Source organism: Musca autumnalis, unplaced genomic scaffold, assembly GCF_047663935.1.
Source record: "Musca autumnalis isolate F117 unplaced genomic scaffold, ASM4766393v1 scaffold_5, whole genome shotgun sequence".
Lineage (NCBI taxonomy): Eukaryota > Metazoa > Arthropoda > Insecta > Diptera > Muscidae > Musca > Musca autumnalis.
Window position 1 is genome coordinate 54298436 of NW_027412088.1, and position 14283 is coordinate 54312718.

Sequence of the window (14283 nt, forward strand, 5' to 3'; positions counted from 1 at the left end):
TTTGCTTGGATGTGGAGAAGGCCTATGAAAGAGTGGATAATAACATCCTACACCAGAAGCTGGGGCAAGCAACAGTTAATGAACACATAACTAAATGGATTATTGATTTTTTAAGCAACAGAAACATTTGTTTGGGCAAAGGGAAGGTCACCATCAGCAGCGGTTTGGCTCAAGGCAGTTGTCTTAGTCCCCTGTTATTCAATTTGTATACTGCCGAACTCCACAGGATTGCAGATGACAACTGTAAACTTTACCAATTCGCCGACGACTTTTTTATACTGGTACATCACCGATATTTTGTAACAGCAAAAGATATTCTCAGCACGAAAATAAATCAGTTCGCGAGTCGCTGCGAGGAACTAAAAATGAAGTTCAACCCAGCCAAAACAAACGCCATTCACTTCAATAGGAAAGCTCGACAACTGGAAATCTTATGCAATGGTACTCCGATCCCACAGGTTCCCAAAATTAAATACCTAGGATTTTACATCGCATCGAACAACACGGCTAATGACCACATTGACTATACACTGAATAAAGTAGATAAAACAAGCCAATTTCTAAGTATCCTGGGTGGTTGTAGGTTTGGAATAGACCCCCGCAAGTCATTGCTATTATACAAGACGTGTGTCAGATCCAAGGTTGAATATGGGGCGGCAGCTCTGGCTAATGCCGATAAAAAGTCACTCACGAGAATTAAGATCGCAACCAACTCTTTCCTTAGGAAATCCCTTGGGTTAATCAAGGCAACACCTACACAATATGTATATCATTTAGCAGCGGAATTACCACCTGAATCGAGATTCCAACTTTCAGCAGCAAAGGAAGTCATCAAATCATATGCGTACGACAGACCCATTGTCATGACATTAGAAGAATTACCACAGAGCATTAATACGGGTATCAGCAAAATCCTGAATAGATTCAGGCATATAATCAAGGATGTGGGGAAGTCGTCACCGATCCCCTCGAAGCCAACTAATGTCACTGTCTTGGATGACTTTTTCGAAGGAGCTGGGGCTGGAAAGAAACAAGCAAATCCTGAAATAGTAAACAGTCTCTTCAAAGAAAAGATGACAAGGCTAGAAGCAGAAAGTTTCGAAATATTTTTCAGCGACGGATCGGTCATGCCTGATCATACCGGCTCTGCATTCGTCCACAAGGCCACGGGAACCGTTTTTTCATTCTACAACAACAAGAGACTATCATCAATGTCAGCGGAATTGATCGCCATGATAAAGACCATCGAATTCGCAATCAATAATGATATAAACAACGTGGCTATCCTAACGGATAGCCTAAGTGGCGCTCTGGCCATCAGAAATGGAGGGAAAGGTAACGCCTTGGTGCAGTCTTTCGTCAACTTGGCAAACCAATGCTCTGTTCCAGAACCTGCCAGAAGCTACTATTTTTTACTACGATAACATTTTTTCCTTTATGTTATCGGAAAAAATAGTAAAAATTAGTAGATTCTTGCAGTACTGGAACAAACCACAAATAAACGGTAGGATCGAGATACACTTTATTCCTGGACATTCTAACATCTTTTTCAACGAGGCGGCTGATCAAGCAGCAAAGAGAGCGAAGGAAATGGGTACGGAATTGAACACCCCCTTAACCATTGATGATGCAATTAATATGGTCAGTGACGAACTATGGGCGGAATGGAATGATAAATACATCAACCGCTCACAAAACAGTAATTCACACTTTCTCCGTATTTTCCCCGAGCAAGGAAACGACCTTGGTTCGGGAAATTGGACATCAAGCCTATTAGGTGCAAACAGCTTAACAGAATTCTAGCAGACAACTGCTTCACTAACAGTACATTAGCTAAGATTGGTGTGAAACCCAGCCCTTTATGCGAAATCTGCAACACGGAAGAAACTGCCGATCATGTCTTATTTAAATGTTCAAGACATAACACAATTCGCAACTCATTTCAATCATTTAAAAACATCAACTCAATGGAAGAATTTTTAAAAAAACATGGTTTTGATAAAATTTCAATAATTGCTGAGTTCCTGGATAAATCACATGTAGAACTATAGGCGACTAACTAAGTCGTACACATCTATGTCCTGGCGGTGTATTAGACACGAGCCAACGCTGCCCGGGGGTTGATTTTGATGTCGTCTACCTCCAATGCAGTTATAAAGTTCAAAAAAAAAAAAAAGTAAAATGTATTTTCATTAAATAAAAGCAATTGTTTTTTCTAATTTATTTTGATATTATAGTTGACCTTTGGAATTTATCTTCTTTGAGTTATTAGTTTGGCTTGAGGTCATCGGAAAATAAAAAAGCAAGTTTTATTTTTGATTTTTTATTTTATAACTTTATTTTTCCAATATTTCGGCCATCGTCAATGGTCATCATCAGGGTTGTAGCTTTAAACAGAAAAAACAATAACACTTAGTTACATAAAAATTATTTAACAAAAATATAAGATTTTTGTAATAATTACATTTGTTCTTTTGTTTTAAAGAACTTGGTAAGACATTAACTTCCACTCACGCGCAAAGGTATTTTCTTACTAAAGCTTTTTATGTTTTTCTATAGTGTTTCTATAGATTTGAGCGCAATTTTCAGTATCGGTTTTGTAGTTAATACGATATTTTGTTGGTACATTTATAATGTGGAGCATTTCCAACATATATCGTCGTCTGTAGTTGTTTTCTTGTGCTAGTATTTGCACATCTTTTAAGTCAGGTGTATGCCCTGTTACTGCACAGTGGGCTGCTAGTGCAGTTTTTTGTTCAATGGGTTTGTTTTTTACCCTTTGGTCAGATTTATGACCACTGAGCCTTGTTTTTAATTTAGTTTTGGTGGTCCCGACATAAACCTTTTCACATGTACTGGTGGCATCGCCGTTACATTTTATCTTGTAAACCACGTTTGATTTTTCTTCATTGGGAATTTTTGCCTTTGTGCGGCTGAAAAAGTTGTTGTTTGTATTGTTACTTTTTAATGCAATTTGGTATTGTTCTTTGTTGAATAAATTTGAATTGGAAAAACGTTCAGAGAAGCCAGACACATACGTTGATCTCTTGTATATTTTCGCTGTTTTGGGTTCAGTAATAACACTTTTATTGGTTTTCACCTGCGTTATTAAATCATTAATGGTTCTTTTTGGGAAGTCATTCATGGCTAAAATCTTTCTAATCTTCATTTCATTGGTTGCGTGAAATCTTTTATCGCTTATGTTAAGCACTCTGCGTATAAAATTTGTTGCAGTATTTATTTTTATGCGTCTTGGATGTTTTGAATTGTAGTTGATAATCCTTCCAGACGCCGTTGGTTTCTGGTACCAATCTAACATCAGTTTATTTTCTTGTCGGATTACCAGTGAGTCGAGGTATGGTAACTGATTATTTTTCTCACTCTCCATTGTAAATCGTAGTTGCTGGTTATACGCATTTAAAATATTGAGGGTAGTATCGACTTCATCTCTTTTAACGATGCAAAATATGTCATCGACATATTTGGTCAGAATTCTTGGTTTTGTTGTCAATTTTTCCATACTCTCGTCTAATAATTTTTCCATGATAATATCAGCGATTATTGGTGATATCGGGGAACCCATTGGCATACCTTTGAGTTGTTCATATATTTTGTCATTGTATAAGAAATAGCGTGAGTCCTTAATACACATGTTTAGCATATCTATGAATAGATGCATAGGAATGTTTGTATATGCTTTAATTGTATTCCACTTCTCTTTTATGGCATTTATTGCAAGATTTACTTTTATCGAAAATATCTCTAGTTTCTGGACAGTTTGACATTTATCGATATTTCCGAGAACTGATCGTGTGTACTAGAGCTGGCAAAAAATCGATGGCACTATCGATAATATCGATTATTATTTAAAAATTCAATATCGATAGATAGTTTTGTAATAAAAACGCCTAACCTGAAATCCATTGAAATAAATAGAAATTTCGCTGCTTTTTGGTTATGTGTGTGTAAGAAAGTAGGTGCGTAGTCACACGTACATATTTTTCGGTAAAATAAAATATATTTTTAACATTTTTTATAAAATAAATTTAGTTGTTTATTCTCCTTTACATTTCTGTGAACTACTTTTGCATAATTTCAAGAAAATCATTGACATTTCCGCCATTTTCATCTCCATATTAATGGCGATTACAACTTAACGATAATATCGATAGCAATCGATATTTTAAAATAATATATCGAAAATATCTAATGTTGGGAATATCGATGGTTTGCCAGCTCTAGTGTGTACCCCGCTGAATGTAGAAGTATCGATAGTTGGCCAGCTCGACTTACCTATCCCTAGTTTTGACTTCTCGTTGCAGATGAGCATTTATTTATCCGATCCTATTTGGTTTTTGTCTTTATTAAAAATTTATCCTAAAGAAAGTAAGCAACGAATTTGTGGAATTATTTTCTGAACAAAATGAGTTATTTTCCAATAAATAAACAAATCATTTAATTGAGTTCCATAAAAAGAAGTCAGTATATTTTGTTGATGACGGCGGGCAGCTATTGTTGTTAAACAAAAACAAAATACAGAATACGATAACAACAACAATCGCAAGTTGGGGGCGTTTGATAATTTTGCATTGTTTTTTGTGCGAATTTGTGAACTTTTCATTTGGAGAAAAAGTGGCACAAATACAAATGATTCAGTGCATTCAGAAACAAATCAAAATACTCTTTTAAAAAAGATAAGAACCCGTTGTCGTAGACGTATGTAACACATTTTAACTGTAAATTTGTTTTCTTTCTTTGTCCATAAAGTAGAATTGTGAGTTTTATCAACATTAGCTGTGTCTGATTACCCTAAAATTTGTAACAATTTGTACCAATTGTTGCTGGAAGTCGTCTGTTAACACAAAAAACCAGCAAAAGAGAGCGATTCGAGAGAGACATTTTGACAGTTCTTTCACTGAGAGCTTGCAAATTCTTGCTGGACAAATTTCTTCTAGCAAGCACTTGCAAGCTCTTCTTCTTCCTGAAAACAATCAATCAGCTGTTTTTAGTTTTTTGTTGATTTATGTTTGTGAACATTAAAAACAATTTTATTGTGGAAATAACATAGTTTAATTGTATTGAACAAATTTGTAAAGTGGAAAAATACTTTTTTGTTTCATTTTCTTTTTTATTTTTAATACAATACAACGTGTTTGCTTCCTTTGTTGGCGGACAAATTGTTCTGTTTTGGCAAGTCAGCTGATTGCTTGCTGGTTTTTGCTGGGAAGGTGTCTGTTTACTTTTTAAAATTTTCTAGCAAAAGAGAATAAAAACCCCTTACTCTCTGAGAAAGTTCTTGCTGGACAATTCTTGCTGGGAAAGTAACCAGACAGACTTATTATATTTTTGTGAAGCTAAACAAATACTAAGCTATGCGGAGATGACATTGACTTCATAAGCACCCATCAAACAGCATACGTTTACGTTCTATCTTTGGTGTTGTTTCTGTGCTCGTTGGCTGCTGGTGAAGTGTAAAGTTTGTCTCGGAAAAACCACTCGTAGATAACAAATAACCTGCCTAGGAAATTCATAAACGTTAGTTGGCGGGAGATTATTTTAATAGGTGGATAGTAGACGAAAAAGTAAAGCAAAACATCTGTTCTAACAAAAACAATTGTAAAACAAAAGCAACGCAAGCACAACAATCAAATCAAAGTTATATTCTTTCTAATCAATTGTGTCTCGTACTCCACCCAACCACTAGTAGTACTTATCTCTGCTGGTTGTTTGGCTGCTGATAGCACCACAAAAAAAAAAAAAGAAATTATCAAATAAATGATATTCTTTCTTATGTTTTGTATACACCAGCAGAACATGGTCTCTTCAAGAATTTTGCAAACGTCATAAATGTTAAGTGTGTATGTTTAATTACTCTTTTTCTAGATTTATAACTATAGACGTAATAACTAAGTGTACGTATAAAGTTCATTCTTGGAGTATCGGCGGAAGAACCCTACATTAAAGTGTTGTGATTTTGTGTTTAAACTGGGAGCGTACAGTTACTACCCATCAGCGACCAGTACCCACAGGAGACTGGTTGGTAGTAATAAAAATATTCAAGCTCATCTCGTTTTAAAAATCCATGAGCCCCCATCGCACCCGTAGGATGAGCCATAGTTATAATGACATCCCTGTGGGTGTATCGATTGTAAGAAAGTTAGCACGTAGCTGTTGTCCACAATTACGATGGAAAAAGGAAACAATGTAAGTATGAATTATAAAAAATCAATAACTTATTTTTATTTCAGATTTTTTGAATAGAGTGAAGATTAGATTTTTTGAAATATAGCTTTGAGGACCCAAAAGCCACGAAAAATGCGGATTTTAGATTTTGAAGACATATTATTGAGAACCTGAAAGCCACAAAAATGCAGATTTCTTATAGATTTTCAGGATGACCAAGACCGCAAGGTGTTCTTAAGGAAGACCGTAAGGTCTTCTTAAAGAAGTACACAAAGTTTTTTTATACAGAAGACCCCAACGTCTTATAGAAGACAACAAGGTCTTCTTATAGAAGGCCACATCGTATTTGGTTTTCTTCCTATAGAATACCAATAGGTCTCCTTAAATTATACCGCAAAGTCTTCTTGTAGCAGACCATAGTCCTTTAGGGAAGACCACACAGTTGTCTTATAAAATATTGGAGGGAATGTCATATATCCGAAGTTTTTTAACCTCTTATATTTCCTGAATAGCACCCCCTCCATAGTTTATATTATGTTCTCCGCACATAGCCGTGACTATCTGCAAGAAATCTGAGAAATAGTGCCGCCTAATTGACGTCACAGTATCAGACACATTCTCTAAGTGACTCAAACCTGTAACAACTATGATAGCTGCTACATAAAAATGTCATTCATTATTCATGAATTTCATACAATGCGATTCTTTATTTGAAATACTTGTATTTGTTTTTTACAAATCTCTGTTCTTATCTGAGTATTTAAACTGGTTATAGCAGACATTTTCAGTGGAATAATTTAAGGATGACTAATTTTTTTGATGAATTATATGTTAATCTCTTAAGCTAATTTTTTTGTTTCCTTTTATTTCAGATTCAAAGCGTCAACCTTTGTGTTGACCTACTTAGCTTATACATGTTATCATATGTCACGTAAACCGATATCTGTTGTAAAATCGGTACTGCACACAAATTGTAGTGATAGCGTAGTACATAATGCCTCCTCGAATGATTGCGGCTATGCACCATTTGGTAAATAAATTTGTCTTTTATGATTTCATTCACAAATAGTTTTGTATAAATGTTATTGTTTTTTCTTCCCAAGATGACTCAAATGCTCCTGCACTATTTGCCGCCTTAGATTCAGCCTTTCTTTTCGCCTATGCAGCAGCAATGTTTGTATCCGGTTTTGTGGCGGAACGTGTATCGCTACGTTATTTCTTGGCTTTTGGCATGATATTCTCGGGAGTCTTTTCATATCTCTTTGGCATGGCAAAAACATGGAGCATTCATACAATGCCATATTTTATCTTTGTACAAGTTTGTGCTGGCATAACCCAAACAACCGGCTGGCCGGGTGTAGTGGCTCTCATTGGTCGCTGGTTTGGTAAATCCAAACGTGGCTTAATATTTGGCATCTGGAATAGTCACACATCGATTGGTAATATTTTGGGTACCCTCATTGCCGCCCAATATGTGGAAAAGGATTGGGCTTTGTCGTTTATAGTGCCTGGCTGTATTATAGCTGTTGTTGGATTTGTATTGTTTTTATTCTTGGTCGATTCACCCGAAATGGTAGGATGTAATCCTCAGGCACCAGCTGTGGCAGAGAGATCACCACCCAATGATTCGGATATTGAAGATAATGGTTATGATTCGGTGAGTAGTTCAAAGAGAGATTGTAAAATATTACTTTATACAAAAGAAAACACTATATATAACGAAAAGAAAGTTTGAAATATTCTTATTAGGAAAACAGCTCTCATTAAGTTACAAGCAGGTTTGCCAAAATGAAGGTCTAAAAACATTTAAAGAATGCCTCCTAATACTAAACTGAAGTTGGAAAAACAGAATTTGGTTACAGTCATTGAAAGAGAAAATTAAAATTAGTCTCTTCCACTTAGTGCCACCAACTTTTGTATATCACACATACATATGTTCCACAAGCATTTCCCGATTCATATTAGCTTAATGAAATAGGACCCACCTTTTAACGCCGTGTACGAACGGCAGACACTGTTTTTAGAGGAGTTTTATATGGCTGAAATACTCACGAAAAGTCGCATACATTACGCTGAGGAGTATTTTTTGCCAGGTTTGAAAATCTGTATGTTATCTGGCCTGGAAAACAAATCATCGCACACCAAGCATACCATTAAAATTTGCATAAGTGCAAATTTTAAACTATTGTGCGGTAGGTACCTGCTGTAGGCCTATTCTGTAACTTTTTAACAACTTTACTCATTGTTTATTTTACAACAATTTCATTTGTTTGTTTTGTAGTTGTTACAAAAACAAAAGAAATTTTAACAGCTTTTCAATCGATAAAAGTTACAGAATAGGCCTACTGAAGGTATTGTTACGATATGTAAAGCATGAATCAAATCGGTTACTCCCTTTGAGAGTTATCGCGTACTCTATTTTAGAGAACAATTTTGAAGTTTTGAGGACGTACAGGGCTAAATCGAATCCAAATTGTCTGGAACGGATTTCGTCCAAAAATACTCTTGGGGTCCAAAACCATTATTTCGATTAGGTAAATTTTTGATCGTGTATATGCCACCCTTGTTAGCTATAAAGGATCAGGGTCGAACTTTTTCGATGGCCTTGACACCTCCTCAACCTTCACAGGTTGCGGTTGTGCCTTTCGAATCCGTCCAAGGAATTTAAAATGCATCCTTTCTTTCAGAAAGGGTCTACAACAGCACCCTTTCCTTCAGAAGGGGTCTAAAGGAACACTCTTTTCAGAAAGGGTATACAGGAGCATCCTTTCTTTCAGAAAAGGTCCATAGAAAAGCACCCTTTTTTCAGAAAGGGTCCATAGAAGCACCCTTTCTGTCAGAAAGGCTCTATAGAAACACCCTTTCTTTCAGAAAGGATCTAAAGTAGCGCCCTTTCTTTCAGAAAGGATCTAAAGGAGTGCCCTTTCTTTCAGAAAGGATCTTTCAGAAAGGTTCCATAGAAGCACCCTTTCTTTCAGAAAGGATCTTTCAGAAAGGTTCCATAGAAGCACCCTTTCTTTCAGAAAGGATCTTTCAGAAAGGTTCCATAGAAGCACCCTTTCTTTCAGAAAGGTTCCATAGAAGCACCCTTTCTTTCAGAAAGGTTCCATAGAAGCACCCTTTCTTTCAGAAAGGTTCCATAGAAGCACCCTTTCTTTCAGAAAGGTTCCATAGAAGCACCCTTTCTTTCAGAAAGGTTCCATAGAAGCACCCTTTCTTTCAGAAAGGTTCCATAGAAGCACCCTTTCTTTCAGAAAGGTTCCATAGAAGCACCCTTTCTTTCAGAAAGGTTCCATAGAAGCACCCTTTCTTTCAGAAAGGTTCCATAGATGCACCCTTTCTTTCAGAAAGGTTCCATAGAAGCACCCTTTCTTTCAGAAAGGTTCCATAGAAGCACCCTTTCTTTCAGAAAGGTTCCATAGAAGCACCCTTTCTTTCAGAAAGGTTCCATAGAAGCACCCTTTCTTTCACAAAGGTTCCATAGAAGCACCCTTTCTTTCAGAAAGGTTCCATAGAAGCACCCTTTCTTTCAGAAAGGTTCCATAGAAGCACCCTTTCTTTCAGAAAGGTTCCATAGAAGCACCCTTTCTTTCAGAAAGGTTCCATAGAAGCACCCTTTCTTTCAGAAAGGTTCCATAGAAGCACCCTTTCTTTCAGAAAGGTTCCATAGAAGCACCCTTTCTTTCAGAAAGGTTCCATAGAAGCACCCTTTCTTTCAGAAAAGTTCCATAGAAGCACCCTTTCTTTCAGAAAGGTTCCATAGAAGCACCCTTTCTTTCAGAAAGGTTCCATAGAAGCACCCTTTCTTTCAGAAAGGTTCCATAGAAGCACCCTTTCTTTCAGAAAGGTTCCATAGAAGCACCCTTTCTTTCAGAAAGGTTCCATAGAAGCACACCCTTTCTTTGAGAAAGGGTCTAAAGGGGCACCCTTTCTTTGAGAAAGGGTTTAAAGGAGCACCCTTTCTTTGAGAAAGGGTCTAAAGGAGCACCCTTTCTTTGAGAAAGGTCTAAAGGAACACCCTTTCTTTGAGAAAGGGTCTAAAGGAGCACCATTTCTTTGAGAAAGGGTCTAAAGGAGCACCCTTTCTTTGAGAAAGGGTCTAAAGGAGCACCCTTTCTTTGAGAAAGGGTCTAAAGGAGCACGCTTTCTTTCTTTGAGAAAGGGTCTAAAGGAGCACCCTTTCTTTGAGAAAGGGTCTAAAGGAGCACCCTTTCTTTGAGAAAGGGTCTAAAGGAGCACACTTTCTTTGAGAAAGGGTCTAAAGGAGCACCCTTTCTTTGAGAAAGGGTCTAAAGGAGCACACTTTCTTTGAGAAAGGGTCTAAAGGAGCACCCTTTCTTTGAGAAAGGGTCTAAAGGAGCACCCTTTCTTTGAGAAAGGGTCTAAAGGAGCACATTTTCTTTGAGAAAGGGTCTAAAGGAGCACCCTTTCTTTGAGAAAGGGTCTAAATGAGCACATTTTCTTTGAGAAAGGGTCTAAAGGAGAACCCTTTCTTTGAGAAAGGGTCTAAAGGAGCACATTTTCTTTGCGAAAGGGTCTAAAGGAGCACCCTTTCTTTGAGAAAGGGTCTAAAGGAGCACATTTTCTTTGAGAAAGGGTCTAAAGGAGCACATTTTCTTTGAGAAAGGGTCTAAAGGAGCACCCTTTCTTTGAGAAAGGGTCTAAAGGAGCACATTTTCTTTGAGAAAGGGTCTAAAGGAGCACCCTTACTTTGAGAAAGGGTCTAAAGGAGCACCCTTTCTTTGAGAAAGGGTCTAAAGGAGCACCCTTTCTTTGAGAAAGGGTCTAAAGGAGCACCCTTTCTTTGAGAAAGGGTCTAAAGGAACACACTTTCTTTGAGAAAGGGTCTAAAGGAACACCCTTTCTTTGAGAAAGGGTCTAAAGGAGCACCCTTTCTCTGAGAAAGGGTCTAAAGGAGCACCCTTTCTTTGAGAAAGGGTCTAAAGGAGCAGCCTTTCTTTGAGAAAGGGTCTAAAGGAGCACCCTTTCTTTGAGAAAGGGTCTAAAGGAGCACCCTTTCTTTGAGAAAGGGTCTAAAGGAGCACCATTTCTTTCAGAAAGGATCTAACGAAGGGTGTAAAGGAGCACCATTTCTTTCGGAAAGGATATAACGGAGGGTGTAAAAGATCACCCTTTCTTTGAGAAAGGGTCTAAAGGAGCACCCTTTCTCTGAGAAAGGGTCTAAAGGAGCACCCTTTCTCTGAGAAAGGGTCAAAAGAAGCACCCTTTCTTTGAGAAAGGGTCTAAAGGAGTACCCTTTCTTTAGAAAGGGTCTAAAGGAGCACCACTTCTTTCAGAAAGGATCTAACGGAGGGTATATTGGAGCACCCTTTCTTTAGAAAGGGTCTAAAGGAGCACCACTTCTTTCAGAAAGGATCTAACGGAGGGTGTAAAGGAGCACCATTTCTTTCAGAAAGGGTCCACAGGGGCACACTTCCCTTCAGAAAGGGAGCACCCTTTCTTTCAGAAAGTTTATACAGGAACACCCTTTCTTTCAGAAAGTTTGTATAGGAACACCCTTTCTTTCAAAAAGTTTATACAGGAACACCCTTTCTTTCAGAAAGTTTATACAGGAACACCCTTTCTTTCAGAAAGTTTATACAGGAACACCCTTTCTTTCAGAAAGTTTATATAGGAACACCCTTTCTTTCAAAAAGTTTATATAGGAACACCCTTTCTTTCAGAAAGTTTATACGGGAACACCCTTTCTTTCAGAAGGGGTCTAAAGGAGCACCCTTTCTTTCAGAAGGGGTCTAAAGGAGCACCCTTTCTTTCAGAAGGGGTCTAAAGGAGCACCCTTTCTTTCAGAAGGGGTCTAAAGGAGCACCCTTTCTTTCAGAAGGGGTCTAAAGGAGCACCCTTTCTTTCAGAAGGGGTCTAAAGGAGCACCCTTTCTTCCAGAAAGGGTCTAAAGGAGCACCCTTTCTTTTAGAAAAGGTCTAATGGAGCACCCTTTCTTTTAGAAAGGGTCTAAAGGAGCACCCTTTCTTTTAGAAAGTGTATACAAAAGCACCCGTTCTTTCAGAAGGGGTCTAAAGGAGAACCCTTACTTTCTGAAAGGGTCTAAAGGTCCACCCTTTCTTTCTTGCACAAGGTCTACAGGAGCACCGTTTCTTTTAGAAAGGTTCTACAGGAGCACCGTTTCTTTTAGAAAGGTTCTACGGGAGCACTCTTTCTTTCAGAAAGGCTCTATAGAAGCACACTATCTTTCAGAAAGGGTCTACAGGAGCACACTTTCATTTAAGAAAAGGTTTAAAGGAGCACCCCTTCTTCCAGAAAGGGTCCAATAGAGCACACTTTCTTTCAGAAAGGGTCTACAGGAGCATCCTTTCTTTCAGAAAGTGTCTACAGGAGCATCCTTTCTTTCAGAAAGTGTCTAAAGGAGCAACCTTTCTCTTAGAAAGGGTATATAGAAGCACCCTTTCTTTCAGAAAGGGTCTGTAGAAGTACCCTAATACTGCGAACCTTGGTAGACACGTGGGTGTTTAACAAGGCCGTGAGGGCCTTTTTAGGTATGAGATTAAAATTCTAAATGGTTTTCAAATGTGACTCTAGGACAACCATAATGTTTGTGCAAAAAATGACTGGAAGATCTCAAATTTTTGGAGGGCTATAGAAATGAAGCATGACTTAAGGAGACATGGATCTTATTTTGGGCTGTTGTCACCTTATGGTGTACATATATGGTTATATTTTTCCTTGTTGTTCATTGTAAGACAATTAAAAGACAGGTATTTCTTTATCTCCTACTTTTCAATGCAAGAAGCAGTCTGATGCAGTTTAGGGTTGGGTTATTAACCTTTCTAAAATGTACACTTTGTCTTCTTTATTGATTTCAAAACATTGTGTTAAAATAGGCAAACCCCCTCCATTTTCTACTCTTTTTAGGAAGTCATTTTTCGCCCCTCTGAACGTACACCAATATTGGAACGTTCTACGTCCAGCAATGCTCATGGTGAACGTCCCATAAGTCTAAAGGATGCCTTATTCATACCTGGAGTTATAGAATTCTCATTATGTTTATTTTTTGCGAAATTAGTTAGCTATACATTCCTCTACTGGCTGCCACTTTATATACAATCCTCAAGTACTTTGGGACCAGCTTTATCCGCAGATCTTTCCATACTCTTTGATGTGGGTGGTATTTTTGGTGCTATTGTTGCGGGTATGATATCCGATATGTCCGGCATGTCGGCAACAACATGTACAGTGATGCTGTTTTTGGCCTCACCTGTGGTAAGTTTGATTTGCTTCCAATACGTCTTCTCCTTCTCTTCTTAACGAAATATGTTTCTAGCTTTTAATTTATCAAGAATATGGAGCCACCTCAGTATTTGTCAGCATATTTCTCTTAATTGTTGCTGGGTTTTTGGTAAATGGCCCCTATGCCTTAATTACTACTTCTGTGAGTGCAGAACTGGGTCAACATAGTTCATTGGAGGGTAATGCCAAAGCCTTGGCCACTGTTACAGCCATTATTGATGGTACTGGTTCCATAGGTAAGAGACAAATAATGCAATATTTTGAAATATCTTAAGAATAATTTAATTTTCTCAATTAGGTGCTGCTGTGGGTCCCCTTATGGCCGGCATGATATCCAGTGCTGGCTGGGAAAATGTATTCTATATGTTAATTATATCCGATTTCATTGCCATGCTTCTATTAGTCCGTTTAGTCAAAAAAGAATGCACAAGAGTTGTTAGATCACGAATACGCATAGAATAGAAACTCCATTTCCCTCGTCTCTTATATGTGTGTATGTACGTTTGTTTCTGTGTGCGTGTGTATGTGTATATAAACAAATGCCTTCTCAATCATATCTTATAATGTCTGTTTGTCTAAAAAAATGTCCAGAATCACAACTCTTAGATATTTAGCAAGTATGACATTTATTAGCCACTTTTATTATTTTTAATTAATTATTTTATAAATATTTCTTTTTTAAGTTTTGAAACGATTTTGATATTTTTACTTGAGGCTTAGGTTTACAATTTTTGCTGTTAATAAATAAAGAGCCAAACAATTTTATAAATTATTATTTTTATTGACCAGAAAATGTATTTGTAAAAAAAATAAATAAATTAAAAAAAAACTGTGAAA

General features: G+C 37.4%; 2 protein-coding genes across 7 annotated transcripts; one reads left to right on the forward strand and one right to left on the reverse strand.

Moving 5' to 3' along the window:
* Positions 1-2339: 2339 nt before the first annotated feature.
* Positions 2340-3750, reverse strand: LOC141406358 (uncharacterized). Its single transcript, XM_073991687.1, has 2 exons — positions 2465-3750; positions 2340-2387 (listed from the first exon to the last, which is right to left on the reverse strand). The coding sequence occupies exon 1, from the start codon at positions 3677-3679 to the stop codon at positions 2534-2536; it is 1146 nt and encodes a 381-aa protein (XP_073847788.1). The 5' UTR covers positions 3680-3750; the 3' UTR covers positions 2340-2387; positions 2465-2533.
* A 509-nt stretch (positions 3751-4259) lies between these two features.
* Positions 4260-14283, forward strand: MFS16 (major facilitator superfamily transporter 16). Of its 6 annotated transcripts, none has more exons than XM_073988052.1 (7): positions 4260-4386; positions 5884-6204; positions 7056-7213; positions 7287-7840; positions 13072-13419; positions 13481-13682; positions 13745-14283. In XM_073988052.1, exons 2-7 carry the CDS (start codon positions 6083-6085, stop codon positions 13906-13908), a joined length of 1548 nt encoding a protein of 515 aa, XP_073844153.1. In that variant the 5' UTR covers positions 4260-4386; positions 5884-6082; the 3' UTR covers positions 13909-14283. The 6 variants fall into 6 exon arrangements, with proteins under 6 accessions (XP_073844153.1, XP_073844156.1, XP_073844159.1 ...); XM_073988055.1 differs by having other exon boundaries at positions 4328-4774; XM_073988058.1 differs by lacking the exon at positions 4260-4386 and adding an exon at positions 4518-4716.

Coding starts and splice junctions, on each gene's coding strand:
- LOC141406358 (XM_073991687.1), bottom strand. CDS start 3,679: ATGCATCTATTCATAGATATGCTAAACATGTGTATTAAGGACTCACGC.
- MFS16 (XM_073988052.1), top strand. CDS start 6,083: ATGAGCCCCCATCGCACCCGTAGGATGAGCCATAGTTATAATGACATC. Junction 6,205..7,055: donor CGATGGAAAAAGGAAACAAT/GTAAGTATGAAT, acceptor CTTTTATTTCAG/ATTCAAAGCGTCAACCTTTG. Junction 13,420..13,480: donor TGTTTTTGGCCTCACCTGTG/GTAAGTTTGATT, acceptor ATATGTTTCTAG/CTTTTAATTTATCAAGAATA.